The 25,407-nt window shown below is 50.8% G+C and overlaps 1 protein-coding gene across 2 annotated transcripts in view; it reads right to left on the bottom strand.

Moving 5' to 3' along the window:
• CARNMT1 (carnosine N-methyltransferase 1) overlaps positions 1-24,619 on the bottom strand; it is a 63,110-nt gene extending 38,491 nt beyond the window's left edge. The window contains exons 1-2 of one of the 2 annotated variants that reach the window (XM_075340203.1): positions 24,537-24,619; positions 3,951-4,146 (exon numbers count right to left, since the gene is read on the bottom strand). In XM_075340203.1, coding sequence (XP_075196318.1) covers positions 3,951-4,076 — 126 coding nt within the window. In that variant the 5' untranslated portion in view covers positions 4,077-4,146; positions 24,537-24,619. Of the gene's footprint in view, positions 1-3,950; positions 4,147-11,484; positions 11,783-24,536 lie in introns of those variants that run through there. The other variant, XM_075340194.1, reaches the window with a different exon arrangement.
• Between the last annotated feature and the right edge of the window lie 788 nt (positions 24,620-25,407).

Consider the following 25,407-nt stretch of genomic DNA (forward strand, 5'->3'; position numbering starts at 1 on the left):
ACCACAATGATGAGGGGTGTAGTCACCACCTCCATAGTATTACACCACAATGATGAGGAGTACAGTGTTCTCCTTAGTATTACAACACAATGATGAGGGGTGTAGTCACCACTTCCTTAGTATTACACCACAATGATGAGGGGTGTAGTCACCACTTCCTTAGTATTACACCACAATGATGAGGGGTGTAGTCACCACCTCCTTACTATTACACCAAAATGATGATGGGTATAGTGTTCTCCTTAGTATTACACCACAATGATGAGGGGTGTAGTCACCACTTCCTTAGTATTACACCACAATGATGAGGGGTGTAGTCACCACCTCCTTAGTATTACACCACAATGATGAGGGGTGTAGTCACCTCCTTAGTATTACACCACAATGATGAGGGGTGTAGTCACTTCCTTAGTATTACACCACAATGATAAGGGGTACAGTGTTCTCCTTAGTATTACACCACAATGATGATGGGTACAGTGTTCTCCTTAGTATTACACCACAATGATGAGGGGTGTAGTCACCACCTCCATAGTATTACACCACAATGATGAGGAGTACAGTGTTCTCCTTAGTATTACAACACAATGATGAGGGGTGTAGTCACCACTTCCTTAGTATTACACCACAATGATGAGGGGTGTAGTCACCACCTCCTTACTATTACACCAAAATGATGATGGGTATAGTGTTCTCCTTAGTATTACACCACAATGATGAGGGGTGTAGTCACCACTTCCTTAGTATTACACCACAATGATGAGGGGTGTAGTCACCACCTCCTTAGTATTACACCACAATGATGAGGGGTGTAGTCACCTCCTTAGTATTACACCACAATGATGAGGGGTACAGTGTTCTCCTTAGTATTACACCACAATGATGAGGGGTGTAGTCACCACCTCCTTAAGCCCACTTTACACGTTGCAATTAGTTGTACAATCGCATTTGCGATGTGACACGCCCAGGTTGCATACGGGATCTTATGAGATTGCACGTAGGTCGTTCATTTGCTGTCACACGAGCGTTAGTAGTCTATGTTAAATTGATCAATGTTATGTGCGATCCTTTAGATCATGTGTTCTGTGACGTATGCATTGGGCACCTTTTTTTTTTTTTTATTTATTGACTTGACAAGCGTGTGTAATGTGTAGGGATGCGTTTTTACTATGTCATCTGCCATTCAGCTCTGCTACATGGCCGCTAACAGCAGACACAGACAGCCATGTAGCAGAGCTGAATGGCAGATGGCAGCAGACACAGACAGAGCCGCACTGTCAGAATGAACTCGGGTGAACTTCACCCGACTTCATGGTCATGCTGCGGCTCTGTCTGTGTCGCGCCCTGATTAGCGGTCACCAGTGAAGACTCACCGGTGACCGCTAATCTCCTGAGTAACTGAAGTTAGCAGCCCTCTCTCATACTCACCAATCCCCGATCCCCGGCGCTGCACGGCTTTCTCACTGCTCCGGCGGCTTTTACTGTTTTGAAAAAGCCGGCCGCCCATTAAACAATTTCGTATTCCCTGCTTTCCCCGCCCACCAGCGCCTATGATTGGTTACAGAGAGACACGCCCCCACTCTGAGTGACAGGTGTCACACTGCACCCAATCACAGCAGCCGGTGGGCGTGTCTATACTGTGTAGTGAAATAATTAAATAATTAAAAAAAACGGCGTGCGGTTCCCCCCATTTTTAAAACCAGCCAGATAAAGCCATACGGCTGAAGGCTGGTATTCTCAGGATGGGGAGCTCCACGTCATGGGGAGCCCCCCACCCTAACAATATCAGCCAACAGCCGCCCAGAATTGCCGCATACATTATATGCGACAGTTCTGGGACTGTACCCGGCTCTTCCCGATTTGCCCTGGTGCGTTGGCAAATCGGGGTAATAAGGAGTTATTGGCAGCCCATAGCTGCCAATAAGTCCTAGATTAATCATGTCAGGCGTCTATGAGACACCCTCCATGATTAATCTGTAAGTTACAGTAAATAAACACACACACCAGAAAAAATCCTTTATTAGAAATAAAAACACACACATATACCCTGGTTCACCACTTTAATCAGCCCCAAAAAGCCCTCCTTGTCCGGCGTACTCCAGGATGATGCAGCGTCGCTTCCACCGCAGCTGCATGGAGGTGACCGGAGCCGCAGCAGACACAGCCGCTCCGGTCACCTCCACACAGCAAATGAACACAGCCGTGCGATCAGCTGCTGTCACTGAGGTTACCCGCGGCCACCGCTGCATCCAGCGGTGGCCGCGGGTAACCTCAGTGACAGCAGCTGATCGCGCGGCTGTGTTCATTTGCTGTGTGGAGGTGACCGGAGCGGCTGTGTCTGCTGCGGCTCCGGTCACCTCCATGCAGCTGCGGTGGAAGCGACGCTGCATCATCCTGGAGTACGCCGGACAAGGAGGGCTTTTTGGGGCTGATTAAAGTGGTGAACCAGGGTATATGTGTGTGTTTTTATTTCTAATAAAGGATTTTTTCTGGTGTGTGTGTTTATTTACTGTAACTTACAGATTAATCATGGAGGGTGTCTCATAGACGCCTGACATGATTAATCTAGGACTTATTGGCAGCTATGGGCTGCCAATAACTCCTTATTACCCCGATTTGCCAACGCACCAGGGCAAATCGGGAAGAGCCGGGTACAGTCCCAGAACTGTCGCATATAATGTATGTGGCAATTCTGGGCGGCTGTTGGCTGATATTGTTAGGGTGGGGGGCTCCCCATGACGTGGAGCTCCCCATCCTGAGAATACCAGCCTTCAGCCGTATGGCTTTATCTGGCTGGTTTTAAAAATGGGGGGAACCGCACGCCGTTTTTTTTAATTATTTAATTATTTATTTCACTACACAGTATAGACACGCCCACCGGCTGCTGTGATTGGGTGCAGTGTGACACCTGTCACTCAGAGTGGGGGCGTGTCTCTCTGTAACCAATCATAGGCGCTGGTGGGCGGGGAAAGCAGGGAATACGAAATTGTTTAATGGGCGGCCGGCTTTTTCAAAACAGTAAAAGCCGCCGGAGCAGTGTGAATGCTGTGCAGCGCCGGGGATCGGGGATTGGTGAGTATATGAGAGAGGGGGATAGACTGACATGGACAGAGAGTGAGGGACAGAGATAGTGACGGACTGACAGAGATTAGTGCATGACAGACATTGTGAGGCGCTTCAGAACGCAGCTTTTCAGCTGCGCTCTGAAGCAGACCTTTTTTAAGCTGCGGTGCAGAGCGCACACCTGCGCACATAGCATCAGACATCAAAATCGTATGAGGGATGTCACACGTTACAATTGACTAGGTTCGTGCAACAAAACGCTCAATTCTAGAGAATGATACGATGTGTTTGCGATCAACGGTTTTGCGTACAATCCTGATCGCATGTAGCTGTCACACGCAGATACCTCACAAACGATGCCGGATGTGCGTCACTTACAACTTGACCCCAACGACGGATTGTGAGATATATTGAAGCGTGTAAAGCGGGCTTTAGTATTACACCACGATGATGAGAGGTACAGTGTTCTTAGTATTACACCACAATGACGAGGGGCGTAGTCACCACCTCCTTAGTATTACACCACAATAATGTGGGGTGTAGTCACCACCTCCTTAGTATTACAACGCAATGATCAGGGGAGCAGTGGTCTTCTTATTATTACACCACAATGACGAGAACCATCTTTCTACTCAGTCCATGTGTTTCTTGTTCCAGGGTCTTTCTTCTAGACCAGTAGTTCCCAAACTCCAGTCCTCACGACCCCCTACAGGTCATGTTTTCAGGATTTCCTTTATATAGCACAGGTGATGCCTTGATAATGATTCCATCACCTGTTCAATAGTAAGGAAATCGACTTGTTGGGGGCCATGAGGACTGGAGTTTGGGGAACACTGTTCTAGATGAATCATCACTCATTTCAGTAGCACAGATATGAAGGCACTTACGTTGTTGCCATACTCCTTGTTCTCAAACATGAAGGTGCAGTCGTTGACAATGAGTTGCAGGATCTCCTGATTGTGATCGGCACATTTCCGGATCCTGTCCAGGTTGGAATGGAAATTTGGCAGCATGTTTTGTTGACTTTTTGGTAAGGACACAAATTGCCTCTCGGAACGGTTGACCCGTTCATGAATATGAGACCTGGTGGAAGAGGAAGAAGACATTTCATTACCATTAATAGGTGACACACCGTGTAAGGGGCATGTAATATGGCAGTGTTCCTTCACCAGGAACCTGCTGCATGCTGCCCAAACCATGGCTCTCATTACAGAAATCTAGGGTTTACTTTGGAAAGTTGTGGGATTTAAGAAAAAAAACAATGCCCCCAATTCAGCACAGATTTTACACTACTATTCTAGAGTAAAAAGCTTTGGAAAGTCATCATTTCGGCACAAATGGAAGATGATGTGCTAAAGTTAGGCGAATTTTGCCATTCTCGCGCCATTTTCTGCCAGTGTGCGGGGCTGGGGCGAGAAGTGGCTGGGGCGACCATTGCTCATCTAATTCATGATGAACTGTGGCGCTTCTAAAGAAGGGACTAGAGCTTCAGAAATCAGGAGCGATTTTGTCCACCACATAGTATTGATGAATTTTAACCCATAGCTTTTAAATGAGACGGATAGAAGAAAATGTGTATGCTGAGTGACTCCTTCCAGTTTTCCTCTATGCACATTTAAAAGGATTGTGCCACAAATAAAGCACAGTTTAATCAGTAGATGTTGGAATAAAAATAAATTGCACAATTAGATGTGTTTCAAATGTTCCTGCGCAGAGATAATCTTATACACAGTGGGTACGGAAAGTATTCACACCCCTTTACATTTTTCACTCTTTGTTTCACTGCAGCCATTTGGTAAATTCAATAAAGTTCATTTTTTTTCTCATTAAAGGGAACCTGTCAGCAGAAATTTTGCACTAAACCTAAAAGTTTCTCCCTCTGCAGCTCCTGGGCTGCATTCTAGAAAGGTTCCTATTGTTATTGTGCCCTCTTTTAGACCAAAATAAACACTTTATAAAGTGGTACCTTTTTGTATGCAAATCTTGTTAATCGTACACGGGGGCGGGCTGTCTGGTGTCCGTTATTCTGCCTCCTGCTGCTTTACGCCGTCCCCCATCGCTCAATTCCATACCTCAGGACACCGCCCAGTGCTCCCGAGGTCCCGCGCATGCGCCGTGTCACTCTAGCGGGAGTGAGCACTGTACACAGTGTGACCGCTGGTGACGTGATTGAGATTACGGGCGGCGCTGTGATTGTCATCAGCAAGTACCCGCCCATAATCTCGTGCCCGCGCTTTCCCCTCTGCCTCCACCGTGCTGCGCAAGCGCTGGCCAGATGACCCCACGTCACCACTTACCCATGTTTCCTTGGAGCAGGAAATAGATGGGAGGAGCGGAGCAGCATAACGGTGGAGGCAGAGTGAAAAGCGCGGGCACGACATTATGGGCGGGTACTTGCTGATGAAAATCACAGCGCCGCTCAATCTCACGCCTGCGCAACATGTCACCAGTGGTCACACTGTGCACAGTCCCGCTAGAGTGGCACGGCGCATGCGCGAGACCTCGGGAGCACTGGGCGGCGTCCTGATGTATGAAATTGAGCGATGGGGGACGGCGTAAAGCAGCAGGTGGCAGAATAACGGACAACAGAAAGCCCGCCCCCCGTGTACGATTAACAAGATTTGCATACAAAAAGGTACCACTTTATAAAGTATTTATTTTGATCTAAAAGGGGGCACAATAATAACAGGAACCTTTCTAGAATGCAGCCCAGGAGCTGCAGAAGGGGAATCTTTTAGGTTTAGTGCAAAATTTCTGCTGACAGGTTCCCTTTAATATACACCCTGCACCCAATCTTGTCAGAAAAAAAACAAATGTAGAAATTTTTGCAAATTTATTAAACAAGAAAAACTGAAATATCACATGGTCATAAGTATTCAGACCCTTTGCTCAGTATTTAGTTGAAGCCCCTTTTGAGCTAGTACAGCCATGAGTCTTCTTGGGAATGATGCAACAAGTTTTTCACACCTGGATTTGGGGATGCTCTGCCATTCTTCCTTGCAGATCCTCTCCAGTTCTGTCAGGTTGGATGGTGAATGTTGGTGGACAGCCATTTTCAGGTCTCCTAGCATATCCGGCAGCATGGTTGCTGCTCCTTGGTTTATCTAGCCACATTGGATAATTATCGGCCTCAAGATGAACCAGATTTGTTGGGGGAAACGCGTCGAGGCATGAGGCGATGATAAGTTATCATATAGGCTGTCCCTGCTTATGTTGTGGTTCTCATAGAGAACGCTGGTGACCTCCTAGGAATTCTGGGGGGGTTTGTGAACCCGGTTATTGCACTTATATCACTTTACAGGGTTACAGGGTAATAGTAGGGACAGCAGTCGGTGAGTGGGGGCGCCATATCGTACATTTAGGGTGCCAACCTCCACGGCTAGGTAGGGCACAGGAGGGAGTGTATATTGTAGGGATTTATTTCCTCCGCTCGGCTGTGCACCGGTTTGTTATATGATTTTGTATTGTGGTTACGGACCATTTTAATAATATCATTAAATGTTATATTTTAGTTAGGGATCTATGCTTTTGTGTCATATACCAGATTACTAGATTTTATGAAAATCTAGTAATTCATCTGGCCGCATTCATCTTTCCTTCAACTACAACCAGTCGACCTGTCCCTGCAGCTGACAAACACCCCCATGGCATGATGCAGCCACCACCATGTTTCACTGTTGGGATGGTATTGGGCAGGTGATGAGCAGTGTCTGGTTTTCTCCACATATACCGCTTAGAATTATCACCAAAAAGTTGTATATTCGTCTCATCAGACCAGAGAATCTTATTTCTCATAATCTGGGAGTCATTCATGTGTTGTTTTGCAAACTCTATGCAGGCTTTCATATGTCTTCCACTGAGGAGAGGCTTCTGTCGGGCTACTCTGCCACAAAGGCCCGACAGCCACAGTGATCTTTGGGTTCTTCTTTACCTCTCTCAGTAAGGCTCTTGTTCCATAATTGCTCAGTTTGACTGGACAACCAGGTCTAGGAAAAGTTCTTTTGGTCCCAAACTTCTTCCATTTAAGGATTATGGAGGCCACTGTGCTTTTAAGAACCTTGAGTACTACAGAAATTCTTTTGTAACCTTGGCCAGATCTGTGCCTTGCTACAATTCTGTCTCTGTGCTCCTTGGGCAGTTCCTTTAACCTCATGATTCTCATATGGTCTGACATGCACTGTGTGGTCTTATATACACAGGTGTGTGCTTTTCCAAATCAAGTCCTATCAGTTTAATTAAACATAGCTGGACTCCAATGAAGGAATAGAACCATCTCACGGAGGAGGACAAGGAAATGGACAGCATGTGACTTAAATATGAGTGACTGAGCAAAGGGTCTGAATACTTATGACCCTGTAATACTTTCCGCACCCACTGTATGTGTTCTTGTTATGTACTGTGTAATGGCCGTGTCTGACTGCACAGGGACATGGTCTGATCATACCACAGCTCCTGGGCATGGGAGGATGCAAAAGAGAGTATACAGGTAGGTCTGCAAGGTCTTTCAGATGCTGCTTCTGTAAGGTAAAACATTTTCCTGTTTAAAAACAATGTTTTACCTCACTGAAAAAATGTTTTTCCTCACAGAATGATTCAGATCTGATACCATGCTGTAGTGTCCGTATACTTTATTACTTCCTCCCCTGCCCAGGAGATGTGACATGATCAGACCATGTCCTGTACGGTCAGACACTGCAAATACACAGAAAATGGCAGGGAGACATAAAATTATCTCAGCAGAGGAGCTGTGGTATGATCAGACCATTTTCCTGTACGGTCAGACACAGCCATTACACAGTACATAGCAAGGACACATATATAAGATCTCAGCACATTGGCATTTTTTTAACATATCCGATTGTGGAACTTACTTTTATTCTAAGATCTATTGATTAAAATATACTTTGTTCTTGAGATAACCCCTTTAAGCAGACCTGTAAATGAGGCTGAGCCGAGCAGGGAGGCACACTTTTCTCCCCCATGCCTTACTTGTTTCATAAGCCCATGTTTTGTCTGAAATGACATTTCAGAAGAAGGTGGTGGACAATGTACGGTATTTTCAGTCAGATTGTGCAATTACCAATTGTAACCTATGTGTTAGTGAATGTAAGTAATTTTGTGGAAACCTGTCCAAAATCCATTATTAGCAGTCTGAATGGGGCCTACACAGTGACACTAGGTTCCATTGTACCATTATGAAAGTGAAAGTGATCGTGTTGTGACCCCCAAGTTACTGTGACGCACAAGTCATCAAGGTCGGAAGGGTATTTTCACAGGACTTTAACGGTTAATATGGAGCAGCTCTAGTCTGAATATGGGCACAAAAGTAACTTCCTATTAAGGACTTGCTATTCACACGTTCAGGCATTTGAGTGTCTTTTAGGGCAACGTGCACACAGCTATTTAAGACCCTGAAGCACCCGTCGGGATTAAAGGGAATCTGCACAAAGTTTTGCCACCTAATCTAAGACCAGCATAATGTAGAGGCAGAGACCCGGATTCCAGTGATGTGTCACTTACTGGGCTGCTTAGTGTAGTTTTGATAAAATCGCTGATTAAGCAGCAGTAGATTATTATAAGAGGACTATATGGCGTGCTGCCAGGTAGTCCAGCATATTCATGAGCTCTGTCTGTATAACTGCTAGATCTGCAGAAGAGAAAACATTGATTTTATCAAAATGACAGCAAGCAGCACAGTAAGGCTAGTTTCACACTTGCGTTGAACGGCATCTGTTGCATTGCGTTGTGTGACGGATGCAACGGATGTGTTGCATATAGTGGCACAACGGATGCTGCAAAACAACGAAATCAGTTTTGATTTTTTTTTTTTTAAAGTTTACCGCCGGCAGACTATTGTGAACGATCAGCTGATCGCTCCCGGCAGCCGGCTGCCGGGTGATCAGCTGATCGCTCCCAGTAGCCAGCCACCGGGTTATCAGTTGATCGCTCCCAGTAGCCGGCCGATCAGCTGATCGCTCCCAGCAGCCGGCCGCCGGGTGATCAGCTGATCGCTCCCAGCAGCCGGCCGCCGGGTGATCAGCTGATCGCTCCCAGCAGCCGGGTGATCAGCTGATCGCTCCCAGTAGCCGGCCGCCGGGTGATCAGCTGATCGCTCCCAGTAGCCGGCCGCCGGGTGATCAGCTGATCGCTCCCAGTAGCCGGCCGCCGGGTGATCAGCTGATCGCTCCCAGTAGCCGGCCGCCGGCTGATCAGCTGATCGCTCCCAGTAGCCGGCCGCCGGGTAATCAGCTGATCGCTCCCAGTAGCTGGCCGCTGGGTGATTAGCTGATTGCTCGGCCGCCGAGAATGTGTGCGGGGGCAGAGTGCAGGGTGGGTGGAGCCGAGCGAAGCCATGGCGCTGAGAACAGGTGAGTGTGTGTGTGTGTGTGTGTATACATGCGGAGTGGAGTGCGGGAGGGGCGGAGCCAAGCGGAGAAGTGTCGGGCTCCCTGCACACGTACACAGGGTAAATATCGGGTATAACTAGGCAAAGCACTTTGCTTGGTTACCCGATATTTGCCTTGGTTACGGGCGCAGGGAGCCAGAGAGAGCATGCACAGTGAAATCCTGAGGATTCCGCTGCTTAAAAAAAGTTACATGCTGCGTTCCTCCCGCTGGGCGGAAGCAACGGAGCGTCGCCCAGCGGAAGCAACGCAGGTCCTTTTGGCACAATCCGTCAACCATACAAGTCTATGGGAAACAATGGAATCCGTTAACGGATTCTGCTGTTTTCCAAAAGGGCGGATTGTGACGGAAGGAAAAAAACGCAAGTGTGAAAAGTACCCTGACACCTCACTGGAATCAGGGTCTCTGTCTCTACATTATGCTGTTCTCAGATGGGGAAGCAAAACCTGTGGCGATTCCTTTTATCTGCTTGCTTCCAAACACTGCCATGTAAATATAAGAAGTGACCTGACCTATTTTCCGTTTACAAAGTGCTTAATGAACTTAAAACAACAACAAAAAACGCAAAGATACCACCAGAAAATTCTGACAAAAATTGTTTACTAATTTCTTCAGGAAAAGGCAGGAAAAAAAAAAGGCAAAAAAAATCTCGCCAGGGTTTCCGCTTTGTTGACGTCGCCCACCTAAAAGAAACTGTGTGCTCTTCCCTCCAATCGTGCGAGCTTTATGGTCGGTCACCACGTAGGCCAGGCCTGAAGCACGGCCACCTGTAACGAGGGGGTGCAGGTTATAACAGCACACCGACACTACTTCTCTGCCGAGAGGAGACTGAGCACCAAGGGTCCAGACATAAGGGGCCATCGCCAGGTCAAAAGTGGCCATTATTTCCTCTTATTTTATTCTCGCTGCTCCCCTGAATTGTCTTTTATTTCTTCTTTATATTAAAGGGAACCTGTCAGGTGCAATATGTACCCAGAAAAACGAGCAGTTCTGGGTGTATATTGCTAATCCCTGCCTACCCGTCCCTGTATACACTAGCATAGATGAAGAGATCTATAGAAAAAGGATTTCTAAAGATCTTTTATCATATGCTAATGAGCGCGGGGACTAGTCCTAAGGGTGTTATATCCTTCATAGTAACAGTTTCTAAGGCTGAAGGAAGACCTTATGTCCATCTAGTTCAGCCTATTTTAGTGCCGCTGTTCTCCAGTGTTGAACTGGACTAGCCGCCCTCTTAGAATATTAGTACGCCCTTGTGGGTATCACCAGAAGTGACCTGTGTCCGCTGATCGGAATGGCGGGCACTTCCAGTAGAGCTCTAGTGTGCATGACCAGAAGTGCTGGGGACTTAGGATCAGCGGTGACATCAGACACAGGTACGCATGGCACCGCTCGTCATGCTGAATTAAGTAGCATGTTAGTACGCCCTTTTGGGTGTGCTACCATGCTAAGAGGGAGGGCTAGTCAGGGGAAGAAACACCCTTGGGACTAGTCCCGCTGCTCATTAGCATAAGATAAAGATATCTTTAGAAAATGTATTTCTAAAGATCTCTTTTTCTATGCTAGTGTATACAGGGACAATTAGGCACGGAATAGATATATGCACCCCAGAACTGCTCATGGTTCTGGGTGCATATTGCACCTGACAGGTTCCCTTTAAGTCATTTTAATTTACTGGGGGTTTTTTGCCAAAGGGGCGTGGCTTACTGAGTAATGATGTGGAGCAGCCCCTTTGTAAAGACTATAAAACAGCACCGATTCCCACATCTCTGGCAGCTTGCTGGATATTCAGAGCAGCTGGCCCCGCAGACAGCACAGGCGGCACTGGTTGCCTGTGACTGCGCTCCCTGTGTTATAGCGGTGACTACTGACACGGGAGACCAGAAACCTGTGAACGTCCCCGTGATCACATGACCTCACACTCGTGCTGCCGGTCCCAACACTGAAAAGCCCGCGTGCATTTAGGGTTAATAAACATGGCGTTTGCCTGCGATCACAGCGGAGTGTGCTCATCACCCGTAACAAGTGAAGGTGTTGATGATCTTCCAGAAGTGCTCCCGCTCCAGCCTCTCCTCCTCCTCCGGGCTCTTCCGCTGCCTCCTCGCAGTGTACGAGCCCAGGTCCACTTCCTCCTGCGGCTCGCCATTCCCGGGCTCCTCCGAGTCTCTCCTCCGCCGTCGCCCTCGGGTGTGAGCGAACATGACCCTGGATGGTCACAGGAGACGAGGACCAGAGCTACGAGGCTGGAGTCTGTGCAAACCACGTGATCCCGCCTGCACACCGAGACTCTGGACCATAACTACACAGCCGACCGTGAACCTGCGCTCAGAGATGACGTCACTACAGAGCGCCGCTGCCCTAGGGAGCCAAGAGACTCCATGTTTAGTGCTGGCAGCGCGGGCTGCAGATAGCCGGCTGTGCATTATAGAGGCTCCTGCTCATGGGCACATTAGGGCTGGGCACAAGAATAGACCAGAGCAATCCATCCCCGCACCTTCTGATGATAGTGTTGTCAGACTCCCATCCCCGCACCTTCTGATGACAGCGTTGTCAGACTCCCATCCCCGCACCTTCTGATGACAGCGTTGTCAGACTCCCATCCCCGCACCTTCTGATGACAGCGTTGTCAGACTCCCATCCCCGCACCTTCTGATGACAGCGTTGTCAGACTCCCATCCCCGCACCTTCTGATGACAGCGTTGTCAGACTCCCATCCCCGCACCTTCTGATGACAGTGTTGTCAGACTCCCATCCCCGCACCTTCTGATGACAGCGTTGTCAGACTCCCATCCCCGCACCTTCTGATGACAGTGTTGTCAGACTCCCATCCCCGCACCTTCTGATGACAGTGTTGTCAGACTCCCATCCCCGCACCTTCTGATGACAGCGTTGTCAGACTCCCATCCCCGCACCTTCTGATGACAGTGTTGTCAGACTCCCATCCCCGCACCTTCTGATGACAGCGTTGTCAGACTCCCATCCCCGCACCTTCTGATGACAGTATTGTCAGACTCCCATCCCCGCACCTTCTGATGACAGCGTTGTCAGACTCCCATCCCCGCACCTTCTGATGACAGTGTTGTCAGACTCCCATCCCCGCACCTTCTGATCGCAGCGTTGTCAGACTCCCATCCCCGCACCTTCTGATCGCAGCGTTGTCAGACTCCCATCCCCGCACCTTCTGATGACAGCATTGTCAGATTCCCATCCCCGCACCTTCTGATGACAGCGTTGTCAGACTCCCATCCCCGCACCTTCTGATGACAGCGTTGTCAGACTCCCATCCCCGCACCTTCTGATGACAGCGTTGTCAGACTCCCATCCCCGCACCTTCTGATGACAGCGTTGTCAGACTCCCATCCCCGCACCTTCTGATGACAGCGTTGTCAGACTCCCATCCCCGCACCTTCCGATGACAGCGTTGTCAGACTCCCATCCCCGCACCTTCTGATGACAGTGTTGTCAGACTCCCATCCCCGCACCTTCTGATGACAGCGTTGTCAGACTCCCATCCCCGCACCTTCTGATGACAGCGTTGTCAGACTCCCATCCCCGCACCTTCTGATGACAGTGTTGTCAGACTCCCATCCCCGCACCTTCTGATGACAGTGTTGTCAGACTCCCATCCCCGCACCTTCTGATGACAGTGTTGTCAGACTCCCATCCCCGCACCTTCTGATGACAGTGTTGTCAGACTCCCATCCCCGCACCTTCTGATGACAGCGTTGTCAGACTCCCATCCCCGCACCTTCTGATGACAGCGTTGTCAGACTCCCATCCCCGCACCTTCTGATGACAGTGTTGTCAGACTCCCATCCCCGCACCTTCTGATGACAGCGTTGTCAGACTCCCATCCCCGCACCTTCTGATGACAGCGTTGTCAGACTCCCATCCCCGCACCTTCTGATCGCAGCGTTGTCAGACTCCCATCCCCGCACCTTCTGATGACAGCATTGTCAGATTCCCATCCCCGCACCTTCTGATGACAGCGTTGTCAGACTCCCATCCCCGCACCTTCTGATGACAGTGTTGTCAGATTCCCATCCCCGCACCTTCTGATGACAGCGTTGTCAGACTCCCATCCCCGCACCTTCTGATCGCAGCGTTGTCAGACTCCCATCCCCGCACCTTCTGATGACAGCATTGTCAGATTCCCATCCCCGCACCTTCTGATGACAGCGTTGTCAGACTCCCATCCCCGCACCTTCTGATGACAGCGTTGTCAGACTCCCCATCCCCGCACCTTCTGATGACAGCGTTGTCAGACTCCCATCCCCGCACCTTCTGATGACAGTGTTGTCAGACTCCCATCCCCGCACCTTCCAATGACAGCGTTGTCAGACTCCCATCCCCGCACCTTCTGATGACAGCGTTGTCAGACTCCCATCCCCGCACCTTCTGATGACAGCGTTGTCAGACTCCCATCCCCGCACCTTCTGATGACAGCGTTGTCAGACTCCCATCCCCGCACCTTCTGATGACAGCGTTGTCAGACTCCCATCCCCGCACCTTCTGATGACAGCGTTGTCAGACTCCCATCCCCGCACCTTCTGATGACAGTGTTGTCAGACTCCCATCCCCGCACCTTCTGATGACAGTGTTGTCAGACTCCCATCCCCGCACCTTCTGATGACAGTGTTGTCAGACTCCCATCCCCGCACCTTCTGATGACAGCGTTGTCAGACTCCCATCCCCGCACCTTCTGATGACAGCGTTGTCAGACTCCCATCCCCGCACCTTCTGATGACAGTGTTGTCAGACTCCCATCCCCGCACCTTCTGATGACAGCGTTGTCAGACTCCCATCCCCGCACCTTCCGATCACAGCGTTGTCAGATTCCCATCCCCGTACCTTCTGATGGCAGAGTTGTCAGACTCCCATCCCCGCACCTTCTGATGACAGTGTTGTCAGACTCCCATCCCCGCACCTTCCGATCACAGCGTTGTCAGATTCCCATCCCCGCACCTTCTGATCACAGTGTTGTCAGACTCCCATCCCCGCACCTTCCGATCACAGTGTTGTCAGACTCCCATCCCCGCACCTTCTGATGGCAGAGTTGTCAGACTCCCATCCCCGCACCTTCTGATGACAGTGTTGTCAGACTCCCATCCCCGCACCTTCCGATCACAGCGTTGTCAGATTCCCATCCCCGCACCTTCTGATGATAGTGTTGTCAGACTCCCATCCCCGCACCTTCCGATGACAGCGTTGTCAGACTCCCATCCCCGCACCTTCTGATGACAGCGTTGTCAGACTCCCATCCCCGCACCTTCTGATGACAGCGTTGTCAGACTCCCATCCCCGCACCTTCTGATGACAGTGTTGTCAGACTCCCATCCCCGCACCTTCTGATGACAGTGTTGTCAGACTCCCATCCCCGCACCTTCTGATGACAGTGTTGTCAGACTCCCATCCCCGCACCTTCTGATGACAGCGTTGTCAGACTCCCATCCCCGCACCTTCTGATGGCAGAGTTGTCAGACTCCCATCCCCGCACCTTCTGATGACAGCGTTGTCAGACTCCCATCCCCGCACCCTCTGATGACAGTGTTGTCAGACTCCCATCCCCGCACCTTCTGATGACAGCGTTGTCAGACTCCCATCCCCGCACCTTCTGATGACAGTGTTGTCAGACTCCCATCCCCGCACCTTCTGATGACAGCGTTGTCAGACTCCCATCCCCGCACCTTCCGATCACAGCGTTGTCAGATTCCCATCCCCGTACCTTCTGATGGCAGAGTTGTCAGACTCCCATCCCCGCACCTTCTGATGACAGTGTTGTCAGACTCCCATCCCCGCACCTTCCGATCACAGCGTTGTCAGATTCCCATCCCCGCACCTTCTGATCACAGTGTTGTCAGACTCCCATCCCCGCACCTTCTGATGACAGTGTTGTCAGACTCCCATCCCCGCACCTTCTGATGACAGCGTTGTCAGACTCCCATCCCCGCACCTTCTGATGACAGCGTTGTCAGACTCCCATCCCCGCACCTTCTGATGACAGTGTTGTCAGACTCCCATCCCCGCACCTTCTGATGACAGCGTTGTCAGACTCCCATCCCCGCACCTTCTGATGACAGTGTTGTCAGACTCCCATCCCCGCACCTTCTGATGACAGCGTTGTCAGACTCCCATCCCCGCACCTTCCGATCACAGCGTTGTCAGATTCCCATCCCCGTACCTTCTGATGGCAGAGTTGTCAGACTCCCATCCCCGCACCTTCTGATGACAGTGTTGTCAGACTCCCATCCCCGCACCTTCCGATCACAGCGTTGTCAGATTCCCATCCCCGCACCTTCCGATCACAGTGTTGTCAGACTCCCATCCCCGCACCTTCCGATCACAGTGTTGTCAGACTCCCATCCCCGCACCTTCTGATGGCAGAGTTGTCAGACTCCCATCCCCGCACCTTCTGATGACAGGGTTGTCAGACTCCCATCCCCGCACCTTCCGATCACAGCGTTGTCAGATTCCCATCCCCGCACCTTCCGATGATAGTGTTGTCAGACTCCCATCCCCGCACCTTCCGATGACAGCGTTGTCAGACTCCCATCCCCGCACCTTCCGATGACAGCGTTGTCAGACTCCCATCCCCGCACCTTCCGATGACAGCGTTGTCAGACTCCCATCCCCGCACCTTCTGATGACAGTGTTGTCAGACTCCCATCCCCGCACCTTCTGATGACAGTGTTGTCAGACTCCCATCCCCGCACCTTCTGATGACAGTGTTGTCAGACTCCCATCCCCGCACCTTCTGATGACAGTGTTGTCAGACTCCCATCCCCGCACCTTCTGATGACAGCGTTGTCAGACTCCCATCCCCGCACCTTCTGATGACAGCGTTGTCAGACTCCCATCCCCGCACCTTCTGATGACAGTGTTGTCAGACTCCCATCCCCGCACCTTCTGATGACAGCGTTGTCAGACTCCCATCCCCGCACCTTCTGATGACAGTGTTGTCAGACTCCCATCCCCGCACCTTCTGATGACAGCGTTGTCAGACTCCCATCCCCGCACCTTCCGATCACAGCGTTGTCAGATTCCCATCCCCGTACCTTCTGATGGCAGAGTTGTCAGACTCCCATCCCCGCACCTTCTGATGACAGTGTTGTCAGACTCCCATCCCCGCACCTTCCGATCACAGCGTTGTCAGATTCCCATCCCCGCACCTTCTGATCACAGTGTTGTCAGACTCCCATCCCCGCACCTTCCGATCACAGTGTTGTCAGACTCCCATCCCCGCACCTTCTGATGGCAGAGTTGTCAGACTCCCATCCCCGCACCTTCTGATGACAGTGTTGTCAGACTCCCATCCCCGCACCTTCCGATCACAGCGTTGTCAGATTCCCATCCCCGCACCTTCTGATCACAGTGTTGTCAGACTCCCATCCCCGCACCTTCTGATGACAGTGTTGTCAGACTCCCATCCCCGCACCTTCTGATCACAGTGTTGTCAGATTCCCATCCCCGTACCTTCTGATGACAGTGTTGTCAGACTCCCATCCCCGCACCTTCTGATCACAGTGTTGTCAGACTCCCATCCCCGCACCTTCTGATGACAGTGTTGTCAGACTCCCATCCCCGCACCTTCTGATCACAGTGTTGTCAGATTCCCATCCCCGTACCTTCTGATGACAGTGTTGTCAGATTCCCATCCCCGTACCTTCTGATGACAGTGTTGTCAGACTCCCATCCCTGCACCTTCTGATGACAGCGTTGTCAGACTCCCATCCCCGCACCTTCTGATGACAGCGTTGTCAGACTCCCATCCCCGCACCTTCTGATGACAGCGTTGTCAGACTCCCATCCCCGCACCTTCTGATGACAGCGTTGTCAGACTCCCATCCCCGCACCTTCTGATCACAGTGTTGTCAGATTCCCATCCCCGCACCTTCTGATCACAGTGTTGTCAGACTCCCATCCCCGCACCTTCTGATCACAGTGTTGTCAGATTCCCATCCCCGCACCTTCTGACGACAGTGTTGTCAGACTCCCATCCCCGCACCTTCTGATCACAGTGTTGTCAGATTCCCATCCCCGCACCTTCTGATCACAGTGTTGTCAGACTCCCATCCCCGCACCTTCTGATCACAGTGTTGTCAGACTCCCATCCCCGCACCTTCTGATCACAGTGTTGTCAGATTCCCATCCCCGCACCTTCTGATGACAGTGTTGTCAGACTCCCATCCCCGCACCTTCTGATCACAGTGTTGTCAGATTCCCATCCCCGCACCTTCTGATCCCAGTGTTGTCAGGCTCCCATCCCCGCACCTTCTGATCACAGTGTTGTCAGATTCCCATCCCCGCACCTTCTGATGACAGTGTTGTCAGACTCCCATCCCCGCACCTTCTGATGACAGCGTTGTCAGACTCCCATCCCTGCACCTTCTGATGACAGTGTTGTCAGACTCCCATCCCCGCACCTTCTGATCAGTGTTGTCAGATTCCCATCCCCGCACCTTCTGATGACAGTGTTGTCAGACTCCCATCCCCGTACCTTCTGATGACACTGTTGTCAGACTCCCATCCCCGCACCTTCTGATGACAGTATTGTCAGACTCCCATCCCCGCCCCTTCTGATGACAGTGTTGTCAGACTCCCATCCCCGCACCTTCTGATGACAGTATTGTCAGACTCCCATCCCCGCCCCTTCTGATGACAGTGTTGTCAGACTCCCATCCCTGCACCTTCTGATGACAGCGTTGTCAGACTCCCATCCCCGCACCTTCTGATGACAGCGTTGTCAGACTCCCATCCCCGCACCTTGTGATGACAGTGTTGTCAGACTCCCATCCCTGCACCTTCTGATGACAGTGTTGTCAGTCTCCCATCCCCGCACCTTCTGATGGCAGCGTTGTCAGACTCCCATCCCCGCACCTTCTGATGACAGCGTTGTCAGACTCCCATCCCCGCACCTTCTGATGACAGCGTTGTCAGACTCCCATCCCCGCACCTTCTGATGACAGTCTTGTCAGACTCCCATCCCCGCACCTTCTGATGACAGCGTTGTCAGACTCCCATCCCCGCACCTTCTGATGACAGCGTTGTCAGACTCCCATCCCCGCACCTTCTGATGACAGTGTTGTCAGACTTCCATCCCCGCACCTTCTGATGACAGCGTTGTCAGACTCCCATCCCCGCACCTTCTGATGACAGTGTTGTCAGACTCCCATCCCCGCACCTTCTGATGACAGTGTTGTCAGACTCCCATCCCCGCACCTTCTGATGACAGTGTTGTCAGACTCCCATCCCCGCACCTTCCGATGACAGTGTTGTCAGACTCCCATCCCCGCACCTTCCGATGACAGTGTTGTCAGACTCCCATACCCGCACCTTCCGATGACAGTGTTGTCAGACTCCCATCCCCGCACCTTCTGATGACAGTGTTGTCAGATTCCCATCCCCGCACCTTCTGATCACAGCATTGTCAGACTCCCATCCCCGCACCTTCTGATGACAGCGTTGTCAGACTCCCATCCCCGCACCTTCTGATGACAGCGTTGTCAGACTCCCATCCCCGCACCTTCTGATGACAGTGTTGTCAGACTCCCATCCCCGCACCTTCTGATGACAGTGTTGTCAGACTCCCATCCCTGCACCTTCTGATGACAGTGTTGTCAGACTCCCATCCCCGCACCTTCTGATGACAGCGTTGTCAGACTCCCATCCCTGCACCTTCCGATAACATTGTTGTCAGACTCCCATCCCCGCACCTTCCGATGACAGCGTTGTCAGACTCCCATCCCCGCACCTTCTGATGACAGCGTTGTCAGACTCCCATCCCTGCACCTTCTGATGACAGTGTTGTCAGACTCCCATCCCCGTACCTTCTGATGGCAGTGTTGTCAGACTCCCATCCCCGCACCTTCTGATGACAGTGTTGTCAGACTCCCATCCCCGCACCTTCTGATGACAGTGTTGTCAGACTCCCATCCCCGCACCTTCTGATGACAGCGTTGTCAGACTCCCATCCCCACACCTTCTGATGACAGTGTTGTCAGATTCCCATCCCCGCACCTTCTGATGACAGTGTTGTCAGACTCCCATCCCTGCACCTTTTGATGACAGTGTTGTCAGACTCCCATCCCTGCACCTTCTGATGACAGCGTTGTCAGACTCCCATCCCCGCACCTTCTGATGACAGTGTTCTCAGACTCCCATCCCTGCACCTTCTGATGACAGTATTGTCAGACTCCCATCCCCGCACCTTCTGATGACAGTGTTGTCAGACTCCCATCCCCGCACCTTCTAATGACACTGTTGTCAGACTCCCATCCCTGCACCTTCTGATGACAGTGTTGTCAGACTCCCATCCCCGCCCCTTCTGATGACAGTGTTGTCAGACTCCCATCCCCGCACCTTCTGATGACAGCATTGTCAGACTCCCATCCCCGCACCTTCTGATGACAGCGTTGTCAGACTCCCATCCCCGCACCTTCTGATGACAGTGTTGTCAGACTCCCATCCCCGCACCTTCCAATGACAGTGTTGTCAGACTCCCATCCCCGCACCTTCCAATGACAGTGTTGTCAGACTCCCATCCCCGCACCTTCCGATGACAGTGTTGTCAGACTCCCATCCCCGCACCTTCTGATGACAGTGTTGTCAGACTCCCATCCCCGCACCTTCCGATGACAGCGTTGTCAGACTCCCATCCCCGCACCTTCCGATGACAGTGTTGTCAGACTCCCATCCCCGCACCTTCCGATCACAGCGTTGTCAGACTCCCATCCCCGCACCTTCCGATCACAGCGTTGTCAGACTCCCATCCCCGCACCTTCCGATCACAGCGTTGTCAGACTCCCATCCCCGCACCTTCTGATGACAGCGTTGTCAGACTCCCATCCCCGCACCTTCTGATGACAGCGTTGTCAGACTCCCATCCCCGCACCTTCTGATGACAGCGTTGTCAGACTCCCATCCCCGCACCTTCTGATGACAGTGTTGTCAGACTCCCATCCCTGCACCTTCTGATGACAGTGTTGTCAGACTCCCATTCCCGCACCTTCTGATGACAGTGTTGTCAGACTCCCATCCCTGCACCTTCCGATAACATTGTTGTCAGACTCCCATCCCCGCACCTTCCGATGACAGTGTTGTCAGACTCCCATCCCCGCACCTTCTGATGACAGTGTTGTCAGACTCCCATCCCCGCACCTCCTAATGACACTGTTGTCAGACTCCCATCCCCGCACCTTCTGATGACAGTGTTGTCAGACTCCCATCCCCGCACCTCCTAATGACACTGTTGTCAGACTCCCATCCCCGCCCCTTCTGATGACAGTGTTGTCAGACTCCCATCCCCGCACCTTCTGATGACAGCATTGTCAGACTCCCATCCCCACACCTTCTGATGACAGCGTTGTCAGACTCCCATCCCCGCACCTTCTGATGACAGTGTTGTCAGACTCCCATCCCCGCACCTTCCAATGACAGTGTTGTCAGACTCCCATCCCCGCACCTTCCGATGACAGTGTTGTCAGACTCCCATCCCCGCACCTTCCGATGACAGCGTTGTCAGACTCCCATCCCCGCACCTTCTGATGACAGTGTTGTCAGATTCCCATCCCCGTACCTTCTGATGACAGTGTTGTCAGATTCCCATCCCCGTACCTTCTGATGACAGTGTTGTCAGACTCCCATCCCTGCACCTTCTGATGACAGCGTTGTCAGACTCCCATCCCCGCACCTTCTGATGACAGCGTTGTCAGACTCCCATCCCCGCACCTTCTGATGACAGCGTTGTCAGACTCCCATCCCCGCACCTTCTGATGACAGTGTTGTCAGACTCCCATCCCTGCACCTTCTGATGACAGTGTTGTCAGACTCCCATTCCCGCACCTTCTGATGACAGTGTTGTCAGACTCCCATCCCTGCACCTTCCGATAACATTGTTGTCAGACTCCCATCCCCGCACCTTCCGATGACAGTGTTGTCAGACTCCCATCCCCGCACCTTCCGATGACAGCGTTGTCAGACTCCCATCCCCGCACCTTCTGATGACAGCGTTGTCAGACTCCCATCCCCGCACCTTCTGATGACAGTGTTGTCAGACTCCCATCCCCGCACCTTCTGATGACAGTGTTGTCAGACTCCCATCCCCGCACCTTCTGATGACAGTGTTGTCAGACTCCCATCCCTGCACCTTCTGATGACAGCGTTGTCAGACTCCCATCCCCGCACCTTCTGATGACAGCGTTGTCAGACTCCCATCCCTGCACCTTCTGATGACAGCATTGTCAGACTCCCATCTCTGCACCTTCTGATGACAGCGTTGTCAGACTCCCATCCCCGCACCTTCTGATGACAGTGTTGTCAGACTCCCATCCCCGCACCTTCTGATGACAGTATTGTCAGACTCCCATCCCCGCACCTTCTGATGACAGCGTTGTCAGACTCCCATCCCCGCACCTTCTGATGACAGTGTTGTCAGACTCCCATCCCTGCACCTTCTGATGACAGCGTTGTCAGACTCCCATCCCTGCACCTTCTGATGACAGTATTGTCAGACTCCCATCCCCGCACCTTCTGATGACAGTGTTGTCGGACTCCCATCCCCGCACCTTCTGATGACAGCGTTGTCAGACTCCCATCCCCGCACCTTCTGATGACAGTGTTGTCAGACTCCCATCCCTGCACCTTCTGATGACACTGTTGTCAGACTCCCATCCCCGCACCTTCTGATGACAGTGTTGTCAGACTCCCATCCCTGCACCTTCTGATGACAGCGTTGTCAGACTCCCATCCCCGCACCTTCTGATGACAGTGTTGTCAGACTCCCATCCCCGCACCTTCTGATGACAGTGTTGTCAGATTCCCATCCCCGCACCTTCTGATGACAGCGTTGTCAGACTCCCATCCCCGCACCTTCTGATGACAGTGTTGTCAGACTCCCATCCCTGCACCTTCTAATGACACTGTTGTCAGACTCCCATCCCCGCACCTTCTGATGACAGTGTTGTCAGACTCCCATCCCTGCACCTTCTGATGACAGCGTTGTCAGACTCCCATCCCTGCACCTTCTGATGACAGCGTTGTCAGACTCCCATCCCTGCACCTTCTGATGACAGCGTTGTCAGATTCCCATCCCCGCACCTTCTGATGACAGTGTTGTCAGACTCCCATCCCCGCACCTTCTGATGACAGTGTTGTCAGACTCCCATCCCTGCACCTTCTGATGACAGCGTTGTCAGACTCCCATCCTTGCACCTTCTGATGACAGTATTGTCAGACTGCAGAGCAATATCCGAGCAGTGCCAAAGGCCCTTTATTCTAGTATTAGCTTTATTCTGCAAGTCAGTATATATATTTCTATTAATTGTATATTTTACTGCTTTAAAAAACAATTAAAACAAATATTTGTTTTTTTTGTCATCTTTTTCTGAGACTAATAATGTTTTTAGTTTTCAGTTGAAGCGACCATGTTAAGGCTTTTGTTTGCTGGAAGAGCTGTAGTTTTTATTGCTACTTTTTGATTTTTTTTCATTATTTTGTAATCCTCTCAACTCAAAAAGGTAAACATTTTAGGTTTTTTTATATTTTACAATGCAATGTTTACCTAGTTTGGCCTTTTACAAGCTGTGATACCATGTATGATTTCAATTTAGGCATCATGGTTATACATTGATAGCAGACATGGGGCACCAAGACTTCTCATGAGCTGCGCCAATTCTCTGGAGTGCACTACCCAAGACACATTGCTTAATTCACAATATACACAATTTTAGGTGTGCCCTAAAAACGCATTTGGCCTATCACCTCACCTCACTGATCTAACTATTCCTGTTTTGCCCTTACAATATTTTCTTCCAAATCTGGTCCTTTTGTCATCTGTTTACACCCTCCATGCACTTGCTGGTGAGTGGTTCATGCAGTGTTATGTGAGTACCCTATTTATTATGGCTGGACTACACAATACAAGCACTTCTTACCATTTCTGCCTCCCCTATTTCCTCATAGATGTATAAGCTTACGAGCAGGGCTCTCACTCCTCTTGGTATCTGTTGAATTGTGTTACTCTGTATTGTCTCATATTGTCTGTACATGTCCCCTCTGAATTGTAAAGTGCTGGAATATGTTGGCGGTATATAAATAAAAATGAATATTATACTCTGCTGTAATCATACAGCCAGTGGCCCATGGTTTGGGCGGCATGTATCCGCTGACAGTTCTCTGTTTACTATGGATTTCAGGGTATGCAATGCAAAGGGTGAAGTTTGCAGTATATCCAAGGCAATTGACCAGTGGAAACCGTGGCAATATTCACACAATTTAGTGCAGATATTAATGCTGCAGATTTGCTGTAAACTTTGCATCCAAACATACCTAAGTGCATGTCCTTTGTCTCTCACAATTGCAGCAATTCTTCATTGCACAGATTCCACAAGGCGTTGAAGTCAATTTACAGGAATTGCTCATGCAGACAGGACTATCTTGTCCCATAGATGCTATATAGCAGGGGTAGGCAAAGTGTGGTCTGCGGGCCACATCCGGCCCTCTGGCTGCTCTAGTACGGCCTGAAAGGCTGAAACCAGTGGCCCACATGCCGCACCATGCCATCCGCTGTACACGTCCCCATATCATCAATAGCTCCACCTGAAGATACAGGTAGCGCCGAATACATTGGTGGAGAATGGAGCTGTCGGCTCTATCTTCCACCAATCACCGTGTGCGTCTGTGACAGCAGACATGGCATCATGGCATCATGTCTGCTGTATTAGTGCCCTGGAGACCGGGGCAGAGCCCACAGCTGGGGGAATGAGAGGGAAGTGAGAATATATGGGTTTTTTGTTTCCTTTCTATGGGAGATGTGTAGCTGTACATAGAAGGGCTATTTGCGGACTCATCTAATATATACAGCTGTGTGTATGTATGTATGTATGTGTGTATGTATGTATGTATGTATGTGTGTGTGTATATCCGCTAAAGGAATTCGCACCGTTGCATATACAATCATGAAATTTTGCACAGACGCCCAATGTGACCCAGGGAACGTCATAGACTATGTTTTGAGAGGAAATTTTCACCCCGCGGTTTACAGTTATTTGCCAAAAAACCTGCTTACTTACTGTTTGGATGTGTGAGGTAATATATTGGCTGTTTTAACAGTTAGCCTGGATATTTATCAGGTGGCCTATAACAACCAATCACAGCTCTGCTTCTGTTTTGCTACAGATCATTAATATAAGCTCTGATTGGTTGCTATAGGCAACAAATGACATTTTTAGTATGACAGCTGATGTCAGTTAATATGATTTTGGTGGTGAGAGGGGGAGTGGGAGAGAGATAGAGAGAGATAGTGGAAGAGAGACAGACTAAAGGCCGCTTTACACACTGCGATATCGGTCCCGATATCGCTAGTGTGGGTACCCGCCCCCATCGGTTGTGCAACACGGGCATATCTCTGCCCGTGTCGCACAACATCGCCCGGACCCGTCACACATACTTACCTTCCCTGCGGTGTCGCTGTGACCGGCGAACCACCTCCTTTCTAAGGGGGCGGTTCGTTCAGCGTCACAGCTGCGTCACTGAACCGCCGCCCAATAGAAGCGGAGGGGCGGAGATGAGCGGGACGTAACATCCCGCCCACCTCCTTCCTTCCGCATAGCGGCCGGGAGGCAGGTAAGGAGAGGTTCCTTGTTCCTGCGGTGTCACACGAAGCGATGTGTGTTGCCGCAGGAACGAGGAACAACTTTGTAACTGCTGCAGTAACGATTTTTGAGAATGGACCCCCATGTCACCGATGAGCGATTTTGCACGTTTTTGCGATGATGCAAAATCGCTCATAGGTGTCACACGCAATGGCATCGCTAAAGCGACCGGATGTGCGTTACAAATTCCGTGACCCCAATGAGATCACTTGAGCAATGTCGTAGCGTGTAAAGCCCGCTTTAGTTACTATTCCGGGCAATGCTGGGTACTACAACTATTACTATTTAT

The sequence above is a fragment of the Anomaloglossus baeobatrachus genome, chromosome 1 (genome assembly GCF_048569485.1).
Source record: "Anomaloglossus baeobatrachus isolate aAnoBae1 chromosome 1, aAnoBae1.hap1, whole genome shotgun sequence".
Lineage (NCBI taxonomy): Eukaryota > Metazoa > Chordata > Amphibia > Anura > Aromobatidae > Anomaloglossus > Anomaloglossus baeobatrachus.